We start from the raw sequence: 25,992 nt of genomic DNA on the forward strand, positions 1-25,992 counted from the left end.
CCTCCCAGTATCATGTCCCCCTGCCAATATACTGTACCCTCATCCCAGTATAATGTATCCCCCCTCCCAGTATACTGTACCCCCCCTTCCAGTGTACTGTACCCCCATCCCAGTATAATGTACCCCCATCCCAGTATAATGTACCTGGGATGTGTAGTTGGATCTGCTGAGAATATATATGCATCAGTGATAGTGTTAATATAACTAGGTAATCTACACTGTCAATTTGTATATTATATGCTATATTCATTGTATTGTAGGATGAAACTGTCTTGCAACTTTATATAGTTGTTAACTGCTATCTTAGTATTTGTTTTAGCTGAGTTTTATGGCATGCTCTGTAAACGGGGGTGGGATGTTAGGCCTTGATTGCAATTACTAGAGACACATGGATACTTACCATTCATAAGGAAAGATGCCTGGCTGAACAACAGCCGGCTGAACAGGGCTTTATTATAAGGGCTTTTTTTAAAAGGGTTATGAAAATATTACAATATAGACTTACCCAGGACTTACCAGGACGAAAACAGACGGAAACAACCCACCGACAAAACAGAAAACATCATCCTATCCTTTCATTCCCAATCATCTGTGTATTTCAGCGTATGTAAAATTTTATCAACTAAAAACCTCATGACCTCTAAGAACAAAATGCAACCAATTTGGTAGACAACTATATACATTGTGATTTACATGTGATTGTACATACCTGTTTGTCACTTTGTTCTATAATGCACAGTTAACATACAGCAGAACACCACCAGTAAATAGGCACCTGCACTTTTAACTTGAACAGGTAAAACCCTACACTCTCAGCCTAGATAACACTGGTTTCATCTCAAACAAACTATGTTCCACAAATTGATTTTCTGCATTGCTCTTCATGGAGTATTCATAAAGGCCATTGCATCATTCAGTCTCCCAGCAACTCAGCCCTCTGTACATATTGCCCCCTCAATTCTACACTCCCCTCTTATTAGCACTCATGAGCTTTTTACTTCCCTATACTCATTGACAATAACCTCTACAACCTCTCACCATAAAAAACTTTCACAAACCTCTGACACCCACATTTATCTCTCTCTTCTGCTTCTGATAGCTGGTGACATTTCACCAAATCCAGGACCCTGCCACTTGCATCACTCACATTCACCTGATTCACAGCAACATAGAAATCCAGCTAACCTCATAAACATCACATGTCTTCCATCACCCTCCAGATCACTAAAATGTGCCTTATGGAATGCACGCTCTGTTTGTAACAAATTAACATCTATCCATGACCTCTTCATATCTAACAACATCAATCTGCTGGCTATAACAGAAACATGGCTCACACAATCTGACACAGCCTCCCCTGCAGCACTGGCACATGGTGGTCTCCACTTTACACACACCTCCAGACCCGATAACCATAAAGGAGGAGGAGTTGGACTTTTACTTTCACAATCTTTTGCATATACTGTTCTACCACAGGTTCCATCACTCACATTTACATCATTTGAAGTACATTCCATTAGGGTTTACTCTCCTTTCTCTCTGCGTGTTGCAGCTATCTACCGCCCACCTGGGCATCCAAAACAATTTTTGGAAGGTTTTTCTGCCTGGCTCCCTCACTTTCTATCCTCTGACATCTCCACCATTATCATGGGTGATTTCAATATTGCTATTGATTGTCCAAAATCTGCTGCGCATGCCTCCAAACTACTCTCTCTAACCTCCTCTCTTGGCCTCTCCCAATGGACTGACTCCTCTACTCATCAGGCGGGCCACTGCCTTGATCTAGTATTCACCAGACTATGCTCCATCTCTGAACTCACTAACACTCCTTTCCCCCTATCAGATCACAACCTTATCACCTGCATGCTTTCCTCTGTTAATTCAAACCCTGTGTTGCGGAAGTTCTCCAATCTTCCTCAAACTCGCAGAAATATTAACACAATTAATCTTCAAGAACTTTCCACTTCACTCCAACAACTGCTTTCACCTATTTCTGCATTCACCTCTCCTGAGATGGCTGTATCACACCTTAATGAGACTCTAGAACTAGCCCGTGATGAAGTGGCTCCAGCTACCCATCACACTCCACGTAGGCCTAGATGTCAACCATGGCACTCCAAATTAACAAGACAACTACAAAAACTCACACGAAAACTTGAACGTCAGTGGCGTAAATCTCGTATTTCAAGTGACTTCCTCACATATAAGACAGTCTACCATTCTTATAAAAATTCCCTGGACATTGCCAAACAAACATATTTCCAAACTCTTATCTCTGCTCAAGCCTCTAACCCCAAACGACTCTTTAATACATTTAAATCACTTCTGAATCCTCCCGCACCTACCCCACCAGCCACTATCAAGGCACAGGATCTTGCTTCCTACTTCAAGGAGAAGATTGATAAGATCTGAGATGAAATGGTATGCTCTTCGGCAGCCAGTGACCTGCTCCGTTCTTTACCTGAACCCTCTGGCACTCTTTCTTCATTTGATCCCACAAATGAAGATGAAGTATCATCACTCTTCTCATCCTGCTTCTCTACTACCTCTCCTCTTGATCCTTTACCCTCACAAATAAGTAAAGCTCTGTCTCTGGTGCTCATCCCTACCTTAACTAACATCTGTAATCTCTCTCTCTCTACTGGTATTTTTCCTTCACTCTTCAAGCATGCAGTGATTACTCCCAATTTAAAAAAACAAAATTCTGACCCTAATGCTCTCTCAAACTACCGCCCTATCTCTCAGCTCCCTTGTCTCTCTAAGCTACTTGAGAGACTTGCCTACACTCGACTCACACACTTTCTTAACTCATACACTTTGTTGGACCCACTTCAGTCAGGCTTCCGTTCCCAACATTCCACAGAGACAGCACTGACTAAAGTGGTTAATGATTTGGTCACTACGAAGTCTAAAGGCCACTACTCACTACTTATTCTTCTAGATCTATCTGCTGCATTTGACACTGTTGACCACTCTCTTCTCATACAGACACTACAATCCCTAGGTCTTAAAGACACAGGTCTTTCTTGGTTCCTATCGTACCTATCTAATCGCTCCTTCAGTGTTCGCTTCTCTGAATCTACCTCCTCTTCGCTACCTCTTTCAGTTGGAGTACCGCAAGGCTCAGTCTTGGGTCCTCTGCTTTTCTCTATCTATACCTCATCTCTTGGTAAACTAATCAGCTCTTTTGGTTTTCAGTAGCATCTGTACGCAGATGATACTCAAATCTACCTATCCTCCCCTGACTTGTCCCTATCTGTGCTGGGCCGTGTCACTGAATGCCTTTCTGCCATCTCATCCTGGATGACATCTCGCCACCTCAAACTTAATATTTCAAAGACAGTTAATTATATTTCCACCGGCCAATAGTAGGTACCAACCTGATATCTCTATCACTGTTGAAAATTCGACTATCTACCCTACCCCACAAGCTCGCTGCTTAGGTGTCATCCTTGATTCTGATCTGTCCTTTGTTCCCCACATTCAATCTGTCTCAAGATCATGTTACATGCATCTAAAAAACATATCCAAAATACGACCATACCTTACACAAGACACTGCTAACACTCTAATCCACGCTCTCATTATCTCCCGCATTGATTATTGCAATAGTTTCCTAACTGGTCTTCCCAAAACGAGACTCTCACCACTACAATCCATTCTGAATGCAGCGGCGAGGCTTATCTTCCTCGCTAGATGTTCATCGTCTGCAGATCCACTCTGTCAGTCCCTCCATTGGTTACCTGTACTCTACCGCATTCAATATAAAATACTTTTACTCACACACAAGGCCATTAACCAAACTACACCAACGTACATCACTTTGCTTATCACAAAATATCTCCCAACCCGACCTCTGCGCTCTTCACAAGACCTGCGTCTCTCATCCACACTCATTACTCGCTCCCACTCACGACTGCAGGACTTTCATCGGGCTGCACCCACCCTGTGGAATGCCCTACCACGCACAATAAGACTCTCCTCTAGTCTCCAAACCTTCAAGCGTTCCCTCAAAACTCACCTCTTTAGGCAAGCATATCACATTCCAGAACCGCCCACATAACTTTCATAAACCTTCCTATCAAATTACATCCACTCTGTACAGTCCACACATATCCTCACATGTCTTCTCATTCTATGCAATAGATAGCACCTTTCCTTATGTACATATGCCTATAGATTGTAAGCTTGCGAGCAGGGCCTTCCTACCTCTATGACTGTTATCACCCAGTTTGTAATTGTTATTTCAAATTGTAAAGCGCAACGGAATTTGCTGCGCTATATAAGAAACTGTTAATAAATAATAAATAAATAAATGTACCCCCATCCCAGTATAATGTACCCTCATCCCAGTATAATGCATCCCCCCCCCCGATATAATGTGTACCCCCTCCCAGTATACTTTCCCCTAATCCCAGTATACTGTATCCCCCTCCCAGTACAATGTCCCCTCCTCCCAATATAATGTCCCCTCATCCCAGCATTATATCCCCCTCCCAGTATAATATGTCCCCTGATCCCAGTATAATGTATCCCCTCATCCCAGTATAATGTATCCCCTCATCCCAGCATTATATCCCCCTCCCAGTATAATGTGTCCCCTGATCCCAGTATAATGTGTCCCCTCATCCCAGTATAATGTCCCCTCATCCCAGTATAATGTGTCCCCTGATCCCAGTATAATGTGTCCCCTCATCCCAGTATAATGTATCCCCTCATCCAAGTATAATGTATCCCCTCATCCCAGTATAATGTATCCCCTGATCCGAGTATAATGTATCCCCTGATCCCAGTATAATGTATCCCCTGATCCCAGTATAATGTATCCCATCATCCCAGTATATTACAGGCATGTCGAAACTGCGGCCCTCCAGCTGTTGTGAAACTACATATCCCAGCATGCCCTGACACAGTTTTGCTGTCAGAGAATGCTAAAACTGTGTCAGGGCATGCTGGGATGTGTAGTTTCTCAACAGCTGGAGGGCCACAGTTTGGACATGCCTGCAGTATAATGTATCCCCTCATCCCAGTATAATGTATCCCCTCATCCCAGTATAATGTCCCCTCATCCCAGTATAATGTGTCCCCTGATCCCAGTATAATGTGTCCCCTGATCCCAGTATAATGTATCCCATCATCCCAGTATATTTTACAGGCATGTCGAAACTGCGGCCCTCCAGCTGTTGTGAAACTACATATCCCAGCATGCCCTGACACAGTTTTGCTGTCAGAGAATGCTAAAACTGTGTCAGGGCATGCTGGGATGTGTAGTTTCTCAACAGCTGGAGGGCCACAGTTTGGACATGCCTGCAGTATAATGTATCCCCTCATCCCAGTATAATGTATCCCCTCATCCCAGTATAATGTCCCCTCATCCCAGTATAATGTGTCCCCTGATCCCAGTATAATGTGTCCCCTGATCCCAGTATAATGTATCCCCTCATCCAAGTATAATGTATCCCCTGATCCCAGTATAATGTATCCCCTCATCCCAGTATAATGTATCCCCTCATCCCAGTATAATGTATCCCCTCACCCAGTATAATGTATCCCCTCATCCCAGTATAATGTATCCACTCATCCCAGTATAATGTATCCACTCATCCCAGTATAATGTATCCACTCATCCCAGTATAATGTATCCCCTCATCCAAGTATAATGTATCCCCTCATCCCAGTATAATGTATCCCCTCATCCCAGTATAATGTATCCCCTCATCCCAGTATAATGTATCCCCTCATCCCAGTATAATGTATCCCCTCATCCAAGTATAATGTATCCACTCATCCCAGTATAATGTATCCCCTCATCCCATTATAATGTATCCCCTCATCCCATTATAATGTATCCCCTCATCCAAGTATAATGTATCCCCTCATCCCAGTATAATGTATCCCCTCATCCCAGTATAATGTATCCCCTCATCCCAGTATAATGTATCCCCTCATCCCAGTATAATGTATCCCCTCATCCCAGTATAATGTATCCCCTCATCCCAGTATAATGTATCCCCTCATCCCAGTATAATGTATCCCCTGATCCCAGTATAATGTATCCCCTGATCCCAGTATAATGTATCCCCTGATCCCAGTATAATGTATCCCCTGATCCCAGTATAATATCCCCTCATCCCAGTATAATGTATCCCCTGATCCCAGTATAATATCCCCTCATCCCAGTATAATGTATCCCCTGATCCCAGTATAATGTATCCCCTTTTCTCTAACGTCCTAAGTGGATGCTGGGGACTCCGTCAGGACCATGGGGATTAGCGGCTCCGCAGGAGACAGGGCACAAAAATAAAGCTTTAGGATCAGGTGGTGTGCACTGGCTCCTCCCCCTATGACCCTCCTCCAAGCCTCAGTTAGGTTTTTGTGCCCGTTCGAGCAGGGTGCAATCTAGGTGGCTCTCCTAAAGAGCTGCTTAGAAAAAGTTTTTTAGGTTTTTTATTTTCAGTGAGTCCTGCTGGCAACAGGCTCACTGCATCGAGGGACTTAGGGGAGAGAATTTCAACTCACCTGCGTGCAGGATGGATTGGATTCTTAGGCTACTGGACACCATTAGCTCCAGAGGGAGTCGGAACACAGGTCTCACCCTGGGGTTCGTCCCGGAGCCGCGCCGCCGACCCCCCTTGCAGATGCCGAAGTTGAAGAGGTCCAGAGGTCCAGAAACAGGCGGCAGAAGACTTTCAGTCTTCATAAGGTAGCGCACAGCACTGCAGCTGTGCGCCATTGTTGTCAGCACACTTCATACCAGCGGTCACTGAGGGTGCAGGGCGCTGGGGGGGGCGCTCTGGGCAGCAATGTATTATACCTTTTTTATGGCTAAAATACATCACATATAGCCCTTGAGGCTATATGGATGTATTTAACCCCTGCCAGATCTCACAATCTCCGGGAGAAGAGCCCGCCGTTTTAGGGGGCGGGGCCTATTCTCCTCAGCACACGGCGCCATTTTCCTGCTCAGCTCTGCTGAGAGGAAGGCTCCCAGGCTCTCCCCTGCACTGCACTACAGAAACAGGGTTAAAACAGAGAGGGGGGGCACTTATTTGGCGATATGATTACATATGTGAAAATGCTATAAGGGAAAACACTTGTATAAGGGGTTGTCCCTGTATAATTATAGCGTTTTTGGTGTGTGCTGGCAAACTCTCCCTCTGTCTCCCCAAAGGGCTAGTGGGGTCCTGTCCCCTATCAGAGCATTCCCTGTGTGTGTGCTGTGTGTCGGTACGTGTGTGTCGACATGTAGGAGGACGATGTTGGTGAGGAGGCGGAGCAAATTGCCTGTATGGGTGATGTCACTCTCTAGGGAGTCGACACCGGAATGGATGGCTTATTTAGGAATTACGTGATAATGTCAACACGATGCAAGGTCGGTTGACGACATGAGACGGCCGGCAAACAAATTAGTACCTGTCCAGGCGTCTCAGACACCGTCAGGGGCTTGTAAAAACGCCCATTTACCTCAGTTGGTCGACACAGACACGGACACTGACTTCAGTGTCGACGGTGAAGAAACAAACGTATTTTCCTTTAGGGCCACACGTTACATGTTAAGGGCAATGAAGGAGGTGTTACATATTTCTGATACTACAAGTACCACAAATAAGGGTATTATGTAGGGTGGGAATAATCTACTTGTAGTTTTTCCTGAATCAGATAAATTAAAGTGTGTGATGATACGTGGGTTTCCTCCGATGGAAAATTATTGGAGGTATACCTTTTCCCGCCAGAAGTGAGGGCGAGTTGGGAAACACACCTTAGGGTGGATAAGGCGCTCACACGCTTATAAAAACAAGTGGCGTTACCGTCTCCAGATACGGCCGCCCTCAAGGAGCCAGCTGATAGGAAGCTGAAAAATATCCTAAGAAGTATATACACACATACTGGTGTTATACTACGACCAGCAATCGCCTCAGCCTGGATGTGCAGCGCTGGGGGGGCTTGGTCGGATTTCCTGACTGAAAATATTGATGCCCTTGACAGGAACAATATTTTATTGACTATAGAGCATTTTAAGGATGCATTTCTATATATGCGAGATGCGCAGAGGGATATTTGCATTTTGGCATCAAGAGTAGATGTGATGTCCATATCTGCCAGACGATGTTTATAGACACGACAGTGGTCAGGTGATGCAGATTCCAGACGGCACATGGAAGTATTGCCGTATAAAGGGGCGGTCCATCGGACCTGGTGGCCATGGCAACAGCTGGAAAATCCACTTTTGTTACCCCAAGTCACATCTCAGCAGAAAAGGACACAGTCTTTTCAGTCTCAGTCCTTTCGTACCCATAAAGGCAGGCGGGCAAAAGGCCAGTCATATCTGCCCAGGGTTAGAGGAAAGGGAAGAAGACTGCAGCAGGCAGCCCATTCCCAGGAACAGAAGTCCTCCACAGCTTCTGCCAAGTCCGCAGCATGACGCTGGGGCCATACAAGCGGACTCAGGTGCGGTGGGGGGTCATCTCAAGAGTTTCAGCACGCAGTGGGCTCACTCGCAAGTGGACTCCTGGATCCTACACGTAGTATCCCAGGTGTACATTGGAAATTCGAGACGTCTTCCCCTCACAAGTTCCTGAAGTCTGCTTTACCAACGTCTCCCTCCGACAGGGAGGCAGTATTGGAAAAAAATTCACAGGCTGTATTCCCAGCACGTGATAATCAAAGTACCCCTCCTACAACAAGGGAAGGGGTATTATTCCACAATATATTGTGGTACTGAAGCCAAACGGCTCGGTGAGATAAAAAAGATTTGAACAATTACATACAAGGGTTCAAATCAAGATGGAGTCACTCAGAGCAGTGATAGCGAACCAGGACGATATGGTGTCACTGGATATCAGGGACGCTTACCTACAAGTCCAAATTTTGCCTTTCTCACCAAGGGTATCTCAGGTTCGTGGTACAGAACTGTCACTATCAGTTCAGACGCTGCCGTTTGGATTGTCCACGGCACCCCGGGTCTTTACCAAGGTAATGGCCGAAATGATGATTCTTCCTAAAAGAAATATGGACGCTTTCCTGATAAGGGCAAGGTCCAGAGAACAGTTGGAGGTCGGAGTAGCACTATCTCAAGTAGTTCTACGACAGCACGAGTGGATTCTAAATATTCCAAAATCGCAGCTTTTTCCGACGACACGTCTAATGTTCCTAGGGATGATTCTGGACACAGTCCAGAAAAGGATGTTTTCTCCCGGAGAAGAAAGCCAGGGAGTTATCCAAGCTAGTCAGGAACCTCCTAAAACCAGGAAAAGTATCAGTGCATCATTGCACAAAGGGTCCTGTGAAAAATGGTGGTTTCTTACAAAGCGATCCCATTCGGTAGATTTCACCTTTCAGTGGGATCTGCTGGGAAAATGGTCCGGATCGCATCTTCAGATGCATCAGCGGATAACCCTGTCTCCAAGGACAAGGGTGTTTCTTCTGCGGTGGCTGCAGAGTGCTCATCTATGAAAGGGCCGCAGATTCGGCATTCAGGACTGGGTCCTGGTGACCACGGATGCCAGCCTGAGTGGCTGGGGAGCAGTCACACAAGGAAAAAATTTCCAGGGAGTGTGATCAAGTCTGGAGACTTCTCTCCACATAAATATACTGGAGCTAAGGCCAATTTACAAGGCTCTAAGCTTAGCAAGACCTCTGCTTCAAGGTCAGCCGGTATTGATCCAGTGGGACAACATCACGGCAGTCGCCCACGAAAACAGGGCGGCACAAGAAGCAGGAGGGAAATGGCAGAAACTGCAAGGATTCTTCGCTGGGCGAAAAATCATGTGATAACACTCTCAGCAGTGTTAATTCCGGGAGTGGAAAACTGGGAAGCAGACTTCCTCAGCATAACCTCCACCCGGGAGAGTGGGGACTTCAGCGGGAAGTCTTCCACATGATTGTAAACCGTTGGGAAAAACCAAAGGTGGACATGATGGCGTCCCGCCTGAACAAAAAACTAGACAGATATTGCGCCAGGTCAAGGGACCCTCAGGCAATAGCGGTGGACGCTCTGGTAACACTGTGGGTGTACCAGTCATGGTATGTGTTCCCTCCTATGCATCTCATACCAAAAGTACTGAGAATCAAGGAGATGAGTAAGAACGATACTCGTGGTTCCGGATGGGTCAAGAAGGACTTGGTACCCGGAATTTCAAGAGATTCTCACGGAAGAACCGTGGCCTCTACCTTTAAGAAAGGACCTGCTCCAGCAGGGGCCTTGTCTGTTCCAAGACTTACCGCGGCTGCGTTTGACGGCATGGCAGTTGAACGCCGGATCCTGAAAGGGCATTCCAGATGAAGTCATCCCTACCCTGGTCGAAGCCAGGAAGGATCTAACTGAAAAACATTTTCACCGCAATTGGCGAAAATATGTTGCGTGGTGTGAGGCCAAGAAGGTCCCTACAGAGGAATTCCAACTGGGTCGTTTCCTACATTTCCTGAAAACAGGACTGTCTATGGGCCTAAAATTAGGGTCCATTAAGGTTCAAATTTCGACCCTGTCAAATTTATTCCAGAAAGAACTGGCTTCAGTGCCTGAAGTTCAGACGTTTGTAAAAGGGGTACTGCATATACAGCCTCCTTTTGTGCCCCCAGTGGCACCTTGGGATCTCAATGTTGTTTTGAGTTTCCTAAAGTCACATTGGTTTGATCCACTCACCACTGTGGACTTAAATTATTTCACATGGAAGGTGAAGATTCTATTAGCCCTGGCTTCAGCCAGGCGTGTGTCAGAATGGGCGGCTTTATCATATAAAAGTCCTTACTTAATTTTTCATTCTGACAGGGCAGAATTGAGGACTCGTCCTCAATTTCTCCTTAAGGTGTTTTCTGTTTTTCACATGAACCAACCTATTGTGGTGCCTGCGGCTACTAGGGACTTGGAGGACTCCAAGTTACTTGACGTTGTCAGGGCCCTGAAAATATATGTTTCCAGGACGACTGGAGTCAGAAAATCTGACTTGCTGTTTAGCCTGTATGCACCCAACAAGATGGGTGCTCCTGCTTCTAAACAGACGATTGCTCGCTGGATTTGTAGTACAATTCAGCTTGCTCATTCTGTGGCAGGCTTGCCACAGACAAAATCAGAAAAAGCCCATTCCACAAGGAAGTGGGCTTATCTTGGGCGACTGCCTGAAGGGTCTCGGCTTTACAACTTTGCTGAGCATTTACTTGGTCAGGGGCAAACACGTTTGCTAAATTCTACAAATTTGATACCCTGGCTGAGGAGGACATGGAGTCTCTCATTCGGTGCTGCAGGGTCATCCGCACTCTCCCGCCCGTTTGGGAGCTTTGGTATAATCCCCATGGTCCTGACGGAGTCCCCAGCATCCACTTAGGACGTTAGAGAAAATAAGAATTTACTTACCGATAATTCTATTTCTCGTAGTCCGTAGTGGATGCTGGGCGCCCATCCCAAGTGCGGATTGTCTGCAATACTTGTACATAGTTATTGTTACAAAAAAAATCGGGTTGTTATTGTTGTGAGCCGTCTGTTCAGAGGCTCCTACGTTTTGTCATACTGTTAACTGGGTTCAGATCACAAGTTGTACGGTGTGATTGGTGTGGCTGGTATGAGTCTTACCCAGGATTCAAGATCCTTCCTTATTGTGTACGCTCGTCCGGGCACAGTATCCTAACTGAGGCTTGGAGGAGGGTCATAGGGGGAGGAGCCAGTGCACACCACCTGATCCTAAAGCTTTATTTTTGTGCCCTGTCTCCTGCGGAGCCGCTAATCCCCATGGTCCTGACGGAGTCCCCGGCATCCACTACGGACTACGAGAAATAGAATTATCGGTAAGTAAATTCTTATTATTCCAGTATAATGTATCCCCTCATCCCAGTATAATGTATCCCCTCATCCCAGTATAATGTATCCCCTCATCCCAGTATAATGTATCCCCTCATCCCAGTATAATGTATCCCCTCATCCCAGTATAATGTATCCCCTCATCCCAGTATAATATCCCCTCCTCCCAGTATAATGTCCCCCCATCCCAGTATAATGTATCCCCTGATCCCAGTATAATGTCCCCCCCTCCCAGTATAATGTCCCCCCATCCCAGTATAGTGTATCCCCTTCCCCCAACATTATGTCCCCTCATCCCAGTATTATATCCCCCTCCCAGTGTAGTGTCCCCTGATCCCAGTGTAGTGTCCCCTGATCCCAGTGTAGTGTCCCCTGATCCCAGTGTAATGTGTCCCCTGATCCCAGTATAATGTGTCCCCTGATCCCAGTATAATGTGTCCCCTGATCCCAGTATAATGTGTCCCCTGATCCCAGTATAATGTATCCCCTGATCCCAGTATAATGTGTCCCCTGATCCCAGTATAATGTGTCCCCTGATCCCAGTATAATGTGTCCCCTGATCCCAGTATAAAGTGTCCCCCTGATCCCAGTATAATGTGTCCCCCTGATCCCAGTATAAAGTGTCCCCCTGATCCCAGTATAATGTGTCCCCCTGATCCCAGTATAATGTCCCCCCCTCATCCCAGTATAATGTCCCCCCCTCATCCCAGTATAATGTCCCCCCCTCATCCCAGTATAATGTATCCCCTCATCCCAGTAGGATAATGTATCCCCTGATCCCAGTAGGATAGTGTATCCCCTGATCCCAGTATAATGTATCCCCTGATCCCAGTATAATGTGTCCCCTGATCCCAGTATAATGTGTCCCCTCATCCCAGTATAATGTCCCCCCCTCATCCCAGTATAATGTCCCCCCCTCATCCCAGTATAATGTCCCCCCCTCATCCCAGTATAATGTATCCCCTCATCCCAGTATAATGTCCCCCCCTCATCCCAGTATAATGTCCCCCCCTCATCCCAGTATAATGTATCCCCTGATCCCAGTATAATGTCCCCCCCTCCCAGTATAATGTCCCCCCATCCCAGTATAGTGTATCCCCTTCCCCCAACATTATGTCCCCTCATCCCAGTATTATATCCCCCTCCCAGTGTAGTGTCCCCTGATCCCAGTGTAGTGTCCCCTGATCCCAGTGTAGTGTCCCCTGATCCCAGTGTAATGTGTCCCCTGATCCCAGTATAATGTGTCCCCTGATCCCAGTATAATGTGTCCCCTGATCCCAGTATGTGTCCCCTGATCCCAGTATAATGTATCCCCTGATCCCAGTATAATGTGTCCCCTGATCCCAGTATAATGTGTCCCCTGATCCCAGTATAATGTGTCCCCTGATCCCAGTATAATGTGTCCCCTGATCCCAGTATAAAGTGTCCCCCTGATCCCAGTATAATGTGTCCCCCTGATCCCAGTATAATGTGTCCCCTGATCCCAGTATAATGTGTCCCCCCTGATCCCAGTATAATGTGTCCCCCTGATCCCAGTATAATGTGTCCCCCTGATCCCAGTATAATGTGTCCCCCTGATCCCAGTATAATGTGTCCCCCTGATCCCAGTATAATGTGTCCCCCTGATCCCAGTATAATGTGTCCCCCTGATCCCAGTATAATGTGTCCCCCTGATCCCAGTATAATGTGTCCCCCTGATCCCAGTATAATGTGTCCCCCTGATCCCAGTATAATGTGTCCCCTGATCCCAGTATAATGTGTCCCCTGATCCCAGTATGTGTCCCCTGATCCCAGTATAATGTATCCCCTGATCCCAGTATAATGTGTCCCCTGATCCCAGTATAATGTGTCCCCTGATCCCAGTATAATGTGTCCCCTGATCCCAGTATAATGTGTCCCCTGATCCCAGTATAAAGTGTCCCCCTGATCCCAGTATAATGTGTCCCCCTGATCCCAGTATAATGTGTCCCCTGATCCCAGTATAATGTGTCCCCCCTGATCCCAGTATAATGTGTCCCCCTGATCCCAGTATAATGTGTCCCCCTGATCCCAGTATAATGTGTCCCCCTGATCCCAGTATAATGTGTCCCCCTGATCCCAGTATAATGTGTCCCCCTGATCCCAGTATAATGTGTCCCCCTGATCCCAGTATAATGTGTCCCCCTGATCCCAGTATAATGTGTCCCCCTGATCCCAGTATAATGTGTCCCCCTGATCCCAGTATAATGTGTCCCCCTGATCCCAGTATAATGTGTCCTCCTGATCCCAGTATAATGTGTCCCCCTGATCCCAGTATAATGTGTCCCCCTGATCCCAGTATAATGTGTCCCCCTGATCCCAGTATAATGTGTCCCCCTGATCCCAGTATAATGTGTCCCCTGATCCCAGTATAATGTGTCCCCCTCCCAGTATAATGTGTCCCCCTCCCAGTATAATGTGTCCCCCTCCCAGTATAATGTGTCCCCCTCCCAGTATAATGTGTCCCCTCCCAGTATAATGTGTCCCCTCTCAGTATAGTGTACCCCCCTCCCAGTATAATGTATCCACCTCCCAGTATAATGTCCCCTCATCCCAATATATTGCCCCGTCATCCCAGTATAATGTCCCCCCATCCCAGTATAATGTCCCCCCATCCCAGTATTATATCCCCATCCCAGTATTATATCCCCATCCCAGTGTAGTGTCCCCTGATCCCAGTATAATGTGTCCCCTCATCCCAGTATAATGTGTCCCCTCATCCCAGTATAATGTGTCCCCTCATCCCAGTATAATGTGTCCCCTCATCCCAGTATAATGTGTCCCCTCATCCCAGTATAATGTGTCCCCTCATCCCAGTATAATGTGTCCCCTCATCCCAGTATAATGTGTCCCCTCATCCCAGTATAATGTGTCCCCTCATCCCAGTATAATGTGTCCCCTCATCCCAGTATAATGTGTCCCCTCATCCCAGTATAATGTGTCCCCTCATCCCAGTATAATGTATCCCCTCATCCCAGTATAATGTATCCCCTCATCCCAGTATAATGTATCCCCTCATCCCAGTATAATGTATCCCCTCATCCCAGTATAATGTATCCCCTCATCCCAGTATAATGTATCCCCTCATCCCAGTATAATGTCTTCTCATCCCAGTATAATGTCCCCCCCTCATCCCAGTATAATGTATCCCCTCATCCCAGTATAATGTCCCCTGATCCCAGTATAATGCATCCCCTGATCCCAGTATAATGCATCCCCTGATCCCAGTATAATGTATCCCCTGATCCCAGTATAATGTCCCCTCATCCCAGTATAATGTCCCCTCATCCCAGTATAATGCATCCCCTCATCCCAGTATAATGCATCCCCTCATCCCAGTATAATGCATCCCCTGATCCCAGTATAATGCATCCCCTGATCCCAGTATAATGCATCCCCTGATCCCAGTATAATGTATCCCTTCATCCCAGTATAATGTCCCCTCATCCCGGTATAATGTCCCCCCCTCATCCCAGTATAATGTATCCCCTCATCCCAGTATAATGTATCCCCTCATCCCTGTATAATGTGTCCCCTCATCCCAGTATAATGTGTCACCTCATCCCAGTATAATGTATCCCCTCATCCCAGTATAATGTATCCCCTCATCCCAGTATAATGTATCCCCCTCATCCCAGTATAATGTGTCCCCTCATCCCAGTATAATATGTCCCCTCATTCCAGTATAATGTATCCCCTCATTCCAGTATAATGTGTCCCCTCTTCCCAGTATAATGTGTCCCCTCATCCCATTATAATGTATCCCTTCATCCCAGTATAATGAATCCCCTCATCCCAGTATAATGTATCCCCTCATCCCAGTATAATGTATCCCTTCATCCCAGTATAATGTATCCCCTCATCCCAGTATAATATGTCCCCTCATCCCAGTATAATGTATCCCCTCATCCCAGTATAATGTATCCCCTCATCCCAGTATAATGTCCCCCCCTCATCCCAGTATAATGTCCCCCCCTCATCCCAGTATAATGTATCCCCTCATCCCAGTAGGATAATGTATCCCCTGATCCCAGTAGGATAATGTATCCCCTGATCCCAGTATAATGTGTCCCCTGATCCCAGTATAATGTGTCCCCTCATCCCAGTATAATGTCCCCCCCTCATCCCAGTATAATGTCCCCCCCTCATCCCAGTATAATGTCCCCCCCTCATCCCAGTATAATGTATCCCCTCATCCCAGTATAATGTCCCCCCCTCATCCCAGTATAATGTCCCCCCCTCATCCCAGTATAATGTATCCCCTCATCCCAGTATAATGTATCCCCTCATCCCAGTATAATGTATCCCCTCATCCCAGTATAATGTATCCCCTCATCCCAGTATAATGTCCCCCCCTCATCCCAGTATAATGTCCCCCCCTCATCCCAGTATAATGTCCCCCCCTCATCCCAGTATAATGTATCCCCTCATCACAGTATAATGTCCCCTGATCCCAGTATAATGTGTCCCCTGATCCCAGTATAAAGTGTCCCCCTGATCCCAGTATAATGTGTCCCCCTGATCCCAGTATAAAGTGTCCCCCTGATCCCAGTATAATGTGTCCCCCTGATCCCAGTATAATGTCCCCCCCTCATCCCAGTATAATGTCCCCCCCTCATCCCAGTATAATGTCCCCCCCTCATCCCAGTATAATGTATCCCCTCATCCCAGTAGGATAATGTATCCCCTGATCCCAGTAGGATAATGTATCCCCTGATCCCAGTATAATGTATCCCCTGATCCCAGTATAATGTGTCCCCTGATCCCAGTATAATGTGTCCCCTCATCCCAGTATAATGTGTCCCCTCATCCCAGTATAATGTCCCCCCCTCATCCCAGTATAATGTCCCCCCCTCATCCCAGTATAATGTCCCCCCCTCATCCCAGTATAATGTATCCCCTCATCCCAGTATAATGTCCCCCCCTCATCCCAGTATAATGTCCCCCCCTCATCCCAGTATAATGTATCCCCTGATCCCAGTATAATGTCCCCCCCTCCCAGTATAGTGTATCCCCTTCCCCCAACATTATGTCCCCTCATCCCAGTATTATATCCCCCTCCCAGTGTAGTGTCCCCTGATCCCAGTGTAGTGTCCCCTGATCCCAGTGTAGTGTCCCCTGATCCCAGTGTAATGTGTCCCCTGATCCCAGTATAATGTGTCCCCTGATCCCAGTATAATGTGTCCCCTGATCCCAGTATGTGTCCCCTGATCCCAGTATAATGTATCCCCTGATCCCAGTATAATGTGTCCCCTGATCCCAGTATAATGTGTCCCCTGATCCCAGTATAATGTGTCCCCTGATCCCAGTATAATGTGTCCCCTAATCCCAGTATAAAGTGTCCCCCTGATCCCAGTATAATGTGTCCCCCTGATCCCAGTATAATGTGTCCCCTGATCCCAGTATAATGTGTCCCCCCTGATCCCAGTATAATGTGTCCCCCTGATCCCAGTATAATGTGTCCCCCTGATCCCAGTATAATGTGTCCCCCTGATCCCAGTATAATGTGTCCCCCTGATCCCAGTATAATGTGTCCCCCTGATCCCAGTATAATGTGTCCCCCTGATCCCAGTATAATGTGTCCCCCTGATCCCAGTATAATGTGTCCCCCTGATCCCAGTATAATGTGTCCCCCTGATCCCAGTATAATGTGTCCCCCTGATCCCAGTATAATGTGTCCTCCTGATCCCAGTATAATGTGTCCCCCTGATCCCAGTATAATGTGTCCCCCTGATCCCAGTATAATGTGTCCCCCTGATCCCAGTATAATGTGTCCCCCTGATCCCAGTATAATGTGTCCCCTGATCCCAGTATAATGTGTCCCCCTCCCAGTATAATGTGTCCCCCTCCCAGTATAATGTGTCCCCCTCCCAGTATAATGTGTCCCCTCCCAGTATAATGTGTCCCCTCTCAGTATAGTGTACCCCCCTCCCAGTATAATGTATCCACCTCCCAGTATAATGTCCCCTCATCCCAATATATTGCCCCGTCATCCCAGTATAATGTCCCCCCATCCCAGTATAATGTCCCCCCATCCCAGTATTATATCCCCATCCCAGTATTATATCCCCATCCCAGTGTAGTGTCCCCTGATCCCAGTATAATGTGTCCCCTCATCCCAGTATAATGTGTCCCCTCATCCCAGTATAATGTGTCCCCTCATCCCAGTATAATGTGTCCCCTCATCCCAGTATAATGTGTCCCCTCATCCCAGTATAATGTGTCCCCTCATCCCAGTATAATGTGTCCCCTCATCCCAGTATAATGTGTCCCCTCATCCCAGTATAATGTGTCCCCTCATCCCAGTATAATGTATCCCCTCATCCCAGTATAATGTGTCCCCTCATCCCAGTATAATGTGTCCCCTCATCCCAGTATAATGTATCCCCTCATCCCAGTATAATGTATCCCCTCATCCCAGTATAATGTATCCCCTCATCCCAGTATAATGTATCCCCTCATCCCAGTATAATGTATCCCCTCATCCCAGTATAATGTATCCCCTCATCCCAGTATAATGTATCCCCTCATCCCAGTATAATGTCTTCTCATCCCAGTATAATGTCCCCCCCTCATCCCAGTATAATGTATCCCCTCATCCCAGTATAATGTCCCCTGATCCCAGTATAATGCATCCCCTGATCCCAGTATAATGCATCCCCTGATCCCAGTATAATGTATCCCCTGATCCCAGTATAATGTCCCCTCATCCCAGTATAATGTCCCCTCATCCCAGTATAATGCATCCCCTCATCCCAGTATAATGCATCCCCTCATCCCAGTATAATGCATCCCCTGATCCCAGTATAATGCATCCCCTGATCCCAGTATAATGCATCCCCTGATCCCAGTATAATGTATCCCTTCATCCCAGTATAATGTCCCCTCATCCCGGTATAATGTCCCCCCCTCATCCCAGTATAATGTATCCCCTCATCCCAGTATAATGTATCCCCTCATCCCTGTATAATGTGTCCCCTCATCCCAGTATAATGTGTCACCTCATCCCAGTATAATGTATCCCCTCATCCCAGTATAATGTATCCCCTCATCCCAGTATAATGTATCCCCCTCATCCCAGTATAATGTGTCCCCTCATCCCAGTATAATATGTCCCCTCATTCCAGTATAATGTATCCCCTCATTCCAGTATAATGTGTCCCCTCTTCCCAGTATAATGTGTCCCCTCATCCCATTATAATGTATCCCTTCATCCCAGTATAATGAATCCCCTCATCCCAGTATAATGTATCCCCTCATCCCAGTATAATGTATCCCTTCATCCCAGTATAATGTATCCCCTCATCCCAGTATAATATGTCCCCTCATCCCAGTATAATGTATCCCCTCATCCCAGTATAATGTATCCCCTCATCCCAGTATAATGTCCCCCCCTCATCCCAGTATAATGTCCCCCCCTCATCCCAGTATAATGTATCCCCTCATCCCAGTAGGATAATGTATCCCCTGATCCCAGTAGGATAATGTATCCCCTGATCCCAGTATAATGTATCCCCTGATCCCAGTATAATGTGTCCCCTGATCCCAGTATAATGTGTCCCCTCATCCCAGTATAATGTCCCCCCCTCATCCCAGTATAATGTCCCCCCCTCATCCCAGTATAATGTCCCCCCCTCATCCCAGTATAATGTATCCCCTCATCCCAGTATAATGTCCCCCCCTCATCCCAGTATAATGTCCCCCCCTCATCCCAGTATAATGTATCCCCTCATCCCAGTATAATGTATCCCCTCATCCCAGTATAATGTATCCCCTCATCCCAGTATAATGTATCCCCTCATCCCAGTATAATGTCCCCCCCTCATCCCAGTATAATGTCCCCCCCTCATCCCAGTATAATGTCCCCCCCTCATCCCAGTATAATGTATCCCCTCATCACAGTATAATGTATCCCCTGATCCCAGTATAATGCATCCCCTGATCCCAGTATAATGCATCCCCTGATCCCAGTATAATGCATCCCCTGATCCCAGTATAATGTCCCCTCATCCCAGTATAATGCATCCCCTCATCCCAGTATAATGCATCCCCTCATCCCAGTATAATGCATCCCCTGATCCCAGTATAATGCATCCCTTCATCCCAGTATAATGTCCCCTCATCCCGGTATAATGTACCCCCCTTCATACCAGTATAATGTGTCCCCTCATCCCTGTATAATGTGTCCCCTCATCCCAGTATAATGTATCCCCTCTTCCCAGTATAATGTGTCCCCTCATCCCAGTATAATGTATCCCCCTCATCCCAGTATAATGTATCCCCTCATCCCAGTATAATGTGTCCCCTCATCCCTGTATAATGTATCCCCTCATCCCAGTATAATGTATCCCCTCATCCCAGTATAATGTATCCCCTCATCCCAGGATAATGTATCCCTTCATCCCAGTATAATGTATCCCCCTCATCCCAGTATAATGTGTCCCCTCATCCCAGTATAATATGTCCCCTCATTCCAGTATAATGTATCCCCTCATTCCAGTATAATGTGTCCCCTCTTCCCAGTATAATGTGTCCCCTCATCCCATTATAATGTATCCCTTCATCCCAGTATAATGTATCCCCTCATCCCAGTATAATGTATCCCCTCATCCCAGTATAATGTATCCCTTCATCCCAGTATAATGTATCCCCTCATCCCAGTATAATGTGTCCCCTCATCCCAGTATAATGTGTCCCCTCATCCCAGTATAATGTATCCCCTCATCCCAGTATAATGTATCCCCTCATCCCAGTATAATGTCCCCCCCTCATCCCAGTATAATGTATCCCCTCATCCCAGTAGGATAATGTATCCCCTCATCCCAGTAGGATAATGTATCCCCTCATCCCAGTAGGATAATGTATCCCCTCATCCCAGTAGGATAATGTATCCCCTCATCCCAGTAGGATAATGTATCCCCTGATCCCAGTATAATGTATCCCCTGATCCCAGTATAATGTGTCCCCTCATCCCAGTATAATGTGTCCCCTCATCCCAGTATAATGTGTCCCCTCATCCCAGTATAATGTGTCCCCTCATCCCAGTATAATGTCCCCCCCTCATCCCAGTATAATTTCCCCCCCTCATCCCAGTATAATGTATCCCCTCATCCCAGTATAATGTCCCCCCCTCATCCCAGTATAATGTCCCCCCCTCATCCCAGTATAATGTATCCCCTCATCCCAGTATAATGTCCCCTTCCCTCAGTATAATATGTCTGTCTTTCCCAGTATAATGTCCCCTCCGGTATAATGTATCCGTCTGCTGCATTAGCGGCGTGATGACTGTCAGCGCTGGGGGAGGAGTTACAGGGGGAGGGGAGGAGCCTGCCTCTTCTTCCCAGCAGTGTGAGTGCAGGGACCGCTCAGTCTGTGCAGTATAATAACAGGGAGGGGGGGTTTCGTGTCTTTCAGTCCGTTCCAATGACCCGTCCCAGCGGCGGGTGCTGGACTCCGCCACCCGCCAGCGCCGTCTGAACCGGCAGCTGGATGCTTTGGAGAAAGACAACTTCCAGGACGACCCCCACGCCAACCTCCCACAGCTCAAACGCCTCCCCCAGTTTGACGATGACACTGAGACTGGTGCGTATGTCGTTATTCCCGCTGAGCAGCCGTTCAGGAGGCGCGGGGTCCTGCCTGCTACCGGACGCTTCTGCGGTGCCTGTCAGTGTGAGATGCCTGATAACAGAGGACAATAGCTTGCTCTCAGCCGCATAGTAAATATACATGTCTGCGTAACACTTATTATAACGAGCAGATGGTCTTACATAGGGTAACGCTGCCACCCGGTGGCCGGATGTGAGAATGACGTTCCCCTTATTCTATCCATCTCAGGAAAGAAAAAAAAGAAAACGCGCGGCGACCACTTCAAGCTGCGGTTCCGCAAGAATTTCCAGGCGCTGCTAGAAGAGCAGGTGGGTGTCACTAGAGAGGGTCATCTGTACAGATCGCCCCTCTGCTCCTAACGACACCGACATAATGGCTGCCAGGGTTGGGGGGGAAAAAAAAAGAAAAAACTTTTTTGGGTTTAAACCAATTTTTTTTTCATTAATGTTTTAATGAAAAAACAAAATTGACTTGTGTGTTAGAAACCTCCGATCAACCATGTTTTAATGCTAACATTAATAATGTTATTGGGCCTTGATGTGATTTATTTTGCGTATTTCTATAAAACCGATTTTTTTACAGCTTATTATTCCTGTTACATCTGAATATATGTAGAGAGACCACATGTAAATCATACAAAGTATACTCAGAGATAGATACAATTGAACATAAGAATAACAAGTTAATGTTAAGCATTAGTCCTACTTATTACTTATAATTAAATACATCTGAATAGTAATACAAAATGGAAAATGCAAAAACACTTTTCAGAAAAACACACGTAAAAAGGAGGAGTTAAGCACTGGCACCGGGCATGTCACTGGCAATAAACATTTTTAATAAAAACACTTTATTTTTTTTTATTTTTTTGTATAATAGGCTTTTTTTTTTTTTTTTTTAAGTCACGGCCCCGTGCCTGTACTAACAGCATAATAAAAAAAAAAACAGAGTGGTTTTTATTAAAAAAAAACAAAAAAACATTTTAACTAATCAGGAGTTTGCTGTCTATGTCTAACTGCAGAATCTAAGCACCAGCGAGGGACCCAATTATCTGACGGCCTGTGCGCCTGCCTCAAACTTCCCCCAGCGTCACTTCTGTTCTGTGTGCGGATTCCCATCCAACTATTGCTGTGTGTCCTGCGGGTCACGGTATTGCTGTGTGAAGTGTCTGGGCACCCACCAGGAGACCAGGTAACACCTTTATCCTACGCCTTGTTCTATTACGGGGCGGCATTGCGGCTCCCAGTCTCCTACCACATGGAGAATGGGTACAACGCGGGGGCCACTGGGGTAAGTGTAATGGGTGAGGGCTGTGCGGTACGGACAGTATGCCCGCAGGGTCTCCTCACCCTCTGCCTGCGGTGCCGGCACTCGTGATATATTCGCACAGATGCCGTTTGTGTTCTGTATGTAAACCCCCCCCCCCCCCCCCCCCGAATATCTCCGCTGTGCCAGTATATGTGTGACCCCAGTAACTCCGGATCTCTGCTTTGTTGTAGGTGCCTGAAGTGGACGGTGTGACCCCTCTCCAAGCTCACTGTAATTTGTGTAAATACCTCGTTTTGTAAAGATAACTTGAACAATTTTTTATTTTTTTATTTACAATAAACGTGAAAGGTGACTTAATGTTGTGTAGTAATCCCACTGTGTGACCGTCTGCTGGGGGGTCGTTACCGCAAGCCTCAAATTCTCCACTTAGCGGCGTCACCCATCTCGAAGGTTGGTCTGAGGTACTTTTCTTTCTTCAACCTTGGCTTGTGAAGATGAACTGAGCAGCCCCCGTTATTATAATGTACCCAATATCCAGGACCCTCCCACAATGCGGCTGGGATGCACGGGAGAGTGCGCTGATTATATATCTGTGACGGAGTCTCTGAGTCTGTACATGAAGTGCTACAAAGTAGCAGCTGCGACTTTTCTCCAATGCAAGTTCTGTTCTGCTCCGTATACAGACTCTAAAAAGCAGAATCTGCAAACCCTTCTGTAGCGTGCTGTGGGCCGTCCAGCGTGCTATCTCTCGCCCCGCAGCTACGATCGCAATCCGATTGCGATGCGATTAGTTGGATTGAAGGTCGCAGCACTTGTATACGACCCCCACCAGCCGCAGCTCTTTTTCCCATCGGAGCGGCTGCGTGAGACGTCATGCAGTCGCCCCTAAAACAGTCCGCCCCCCCTTAACGCCACCATGCACCAGCCACTGTTAATGTGTGATCGCTTCCTCCTGGGATGCGACCGCACTTTGATTGCGTGCGCGCGGTTTGCAGAAAATCGATCGTTTGCGGATTTTTGGTAAATTGCGTAGCGACCTGAATGACCCCCTCTGTCACACACAGTATACAATATCGCATTAATGCGCACAGTCTCCCCGTGAGTCCTAGCCGCATTGCGTCGTGAAAAAGACGCGTTTTCAGCAAAAAAGACGCCTGACTTTAGCGTACTTGCACATGACCTGGTTATCCCCATGGAATACGGTGAGCCAAAGTCAGTACTTGCTTTTCCGTAAGAGGGTGAGGGCAATCAATGGCTATAATACCCACTCTCTTTATACTTCTCTCACCGGGGGGCACGCTAAGGCCATGAAGAGGCGTAAGGGGCAGGTCCGAGAAATCTTCAGTGAATGTGGACAAGGAAATGTTAGACAGTTTTCACGTTGGCTTTGGAATCAGGGTGAGCATAGCTACGAAGTCCAGCATTGATATCAACCTTGGCATCAGTACCAGCAGTAGCGCTGGCAGATTCCAGACTAAAATGTCTCATAAGATCCAGTCCTTGAAATTCATTTTCCTCCATCTCCGAGTCTTGGAGTCCTGTACTTGGGATAGGAAAAGGTCGGGGGCAAAAAGAGGTTTGGGTTATATATTCCATCCACAAAAGGTAGCAGGTGAGGCAGCCGTGTTGGGTGCACTACGTGGGATTACCGCGGGTAGAATAGTTTTTGCCTAAAAGAGATGACACAAAATTGGTGGTTGCAACGTTCTAATGCTCGGAGTAGGGTCCCAACATAACAGGTCCATGTATTTTTCATCCCATCCACGAGCGTACCAGATGAGGCAGCCATGTTGGGCACAATACGAAGGTTCCACTGTGGGAGATAAGCCATCTAAGGGATAAAAGGCATACATGGGAACAGCTAACACATGTAGAGGTATGATATACCTTTCAAAACTTAAAGTGGATAAATCAATGGGACCAGATGGGATACACCCAAGGATACTAAAATAGCTAATAGATGTGCTGGTTACACCTTTAACAGAATTATTTAACCAGTCACTAAATACAGGTGCCATTCCAGAGGACTGGTAAAGAGCAAATGTAGTTCCACTGCACAAAAGTGGAAGCAAGGAAGAAGCAAGTAACTACAGACCAGTAAGCCTTACATCAGTAGAAGGGAAAGTAATGGAAAAACTGTTAAAAGAAAGAGTTGTGGAATATCTTTAACAACTTACAGGATCCAAAACAGCATGGATTTACTGGTGGGAGATCATGCCAAACAAATCTTATTGACTTTTTTGACTCTGTGATGAAAATAATAGATCAAGGGGGAGCTGTAGATGTAGCATATCTAGACTTTAGTAAGGCATTTGACACTGTCCCACATCGCAGACTGCTAAATAAACTTGAAAGCGTGGGGGTGGATTATAAAACCATCATTAATTTATTAAAATTTATTACTTAACAATACATATGCCAAATAGTACAAACATATGGCTATTAAAATAATTCTCAACTATGTCTGTATAAAGTTCCATAAATGGTATTGCACACTGATATTGTTACTTTAGGGAGTCTTGGTACATCGGCACTTAATGCATTTATACTCCTTATGTCAGTCTGATGGCAACGTGAGGATCTTTAAGGCAAGCAAGCCAATTAGCAGTGTTTCCTCCGTGTTGATATGCCTAGCAACAGGAACAGCTGGAGGGAGGGCGCTGATCTGATGAAATCTCAGCGCTATGCTACACCCCCGTCTGTTCTATGCTGACAGTCTCCAAAGACGGACTTCGCAATAAGGGAAGGATACTTCTTACCGGACTATACGTGACATGTCTTGCATGGATCTGTTTATCAGCAGATTGTCATCTTTGTCACAGTTAGATGATGTCCGAGGTAGTATCGTGCAATAGTCCTTAAATGTGGAGCTTGAGCATCTCCTAGTGCCGTCCGGGTATTTCAACACCGGCTCCCAGTACAAGTGTGCAGCCGCAGACAGGTTGATGTATGGGTCTGTAAATACGGTCCTTACGCGTTTCTCCGCCCTCTTCTCACGGCGGTTTCGTCAGAGGATATGATGTTAGCCATTCTGGCTTAGTATTTAAACCCATATGCTCCAATCAAAATTCTTTAATCAGTGCAAACACCTGCGGATTTAGCCGCCTTTAAAACAAAGTCACATATCTATAAATCTGGCATATTGCAATCTTTAAAAACATAGAGAAAACTTTATTAAATAATCTCTATGTTTATTTTTTAAAAAACAAACGAGCAGAACAATGAATTCTAATTACTAAATCCAATAACACAATATAATAATATAATTTATATATATGCTTTAGATACTTAATTAGCAAAATAGAAGC

General features: G+C 46.4%; 1 protein-coding gene across 1 annotated transcript in view; it reads left to right on the forward strand.

Annotated features, from left to right (window-relative positions):
- ZNHIT1 (zinc finger HIT-type containing 1) overlaps positions 1-23,041 on the forward strand; it is a 108,830-nt gene extending 85,789 nt beyond the window's left edge. Inside the window, exons 2-5 of the mRNA XM_063929475.1 lie at positions 21,224-21,391; positions 21,644-21,723; positions 22,437-22,606; positions 22,915-23,041. Coding sequence (XP_063785545.1) covers positions 21,224-21,391; positions 21,644-21,723; positions 22,437-22,606; positions 22,915-22,936 — 440 coding nt within the window. The 3' untranslated portion in view covers positions 22,937-23,041. The remainder of the gene's footprint in view (positions 1-21,223; positions 21,392-21,643; positions 21,724-22,436; positions 22,607-22,914) is intronic.
- Positions 23,042-25,992: the final 2,951 nt, after the last annotated feature.

Source organism: Pseudophryne corroboree, chromosome 6 (assembly GCF_028390025.1).
Source record: "Pseudophryne corroboree isolate aPseCor3 chromosome 6, aPseCor3.hap2, whole genome shotgun sequence".
In the NCBI taxonomy this organism is placed as follows: domain Eukaryota; kingdom Metazoa; phylum Chordata; class Amphibia; order Anura; family Myobatrachidae; genus Pseudophryne; species Pseudophryne corroboree.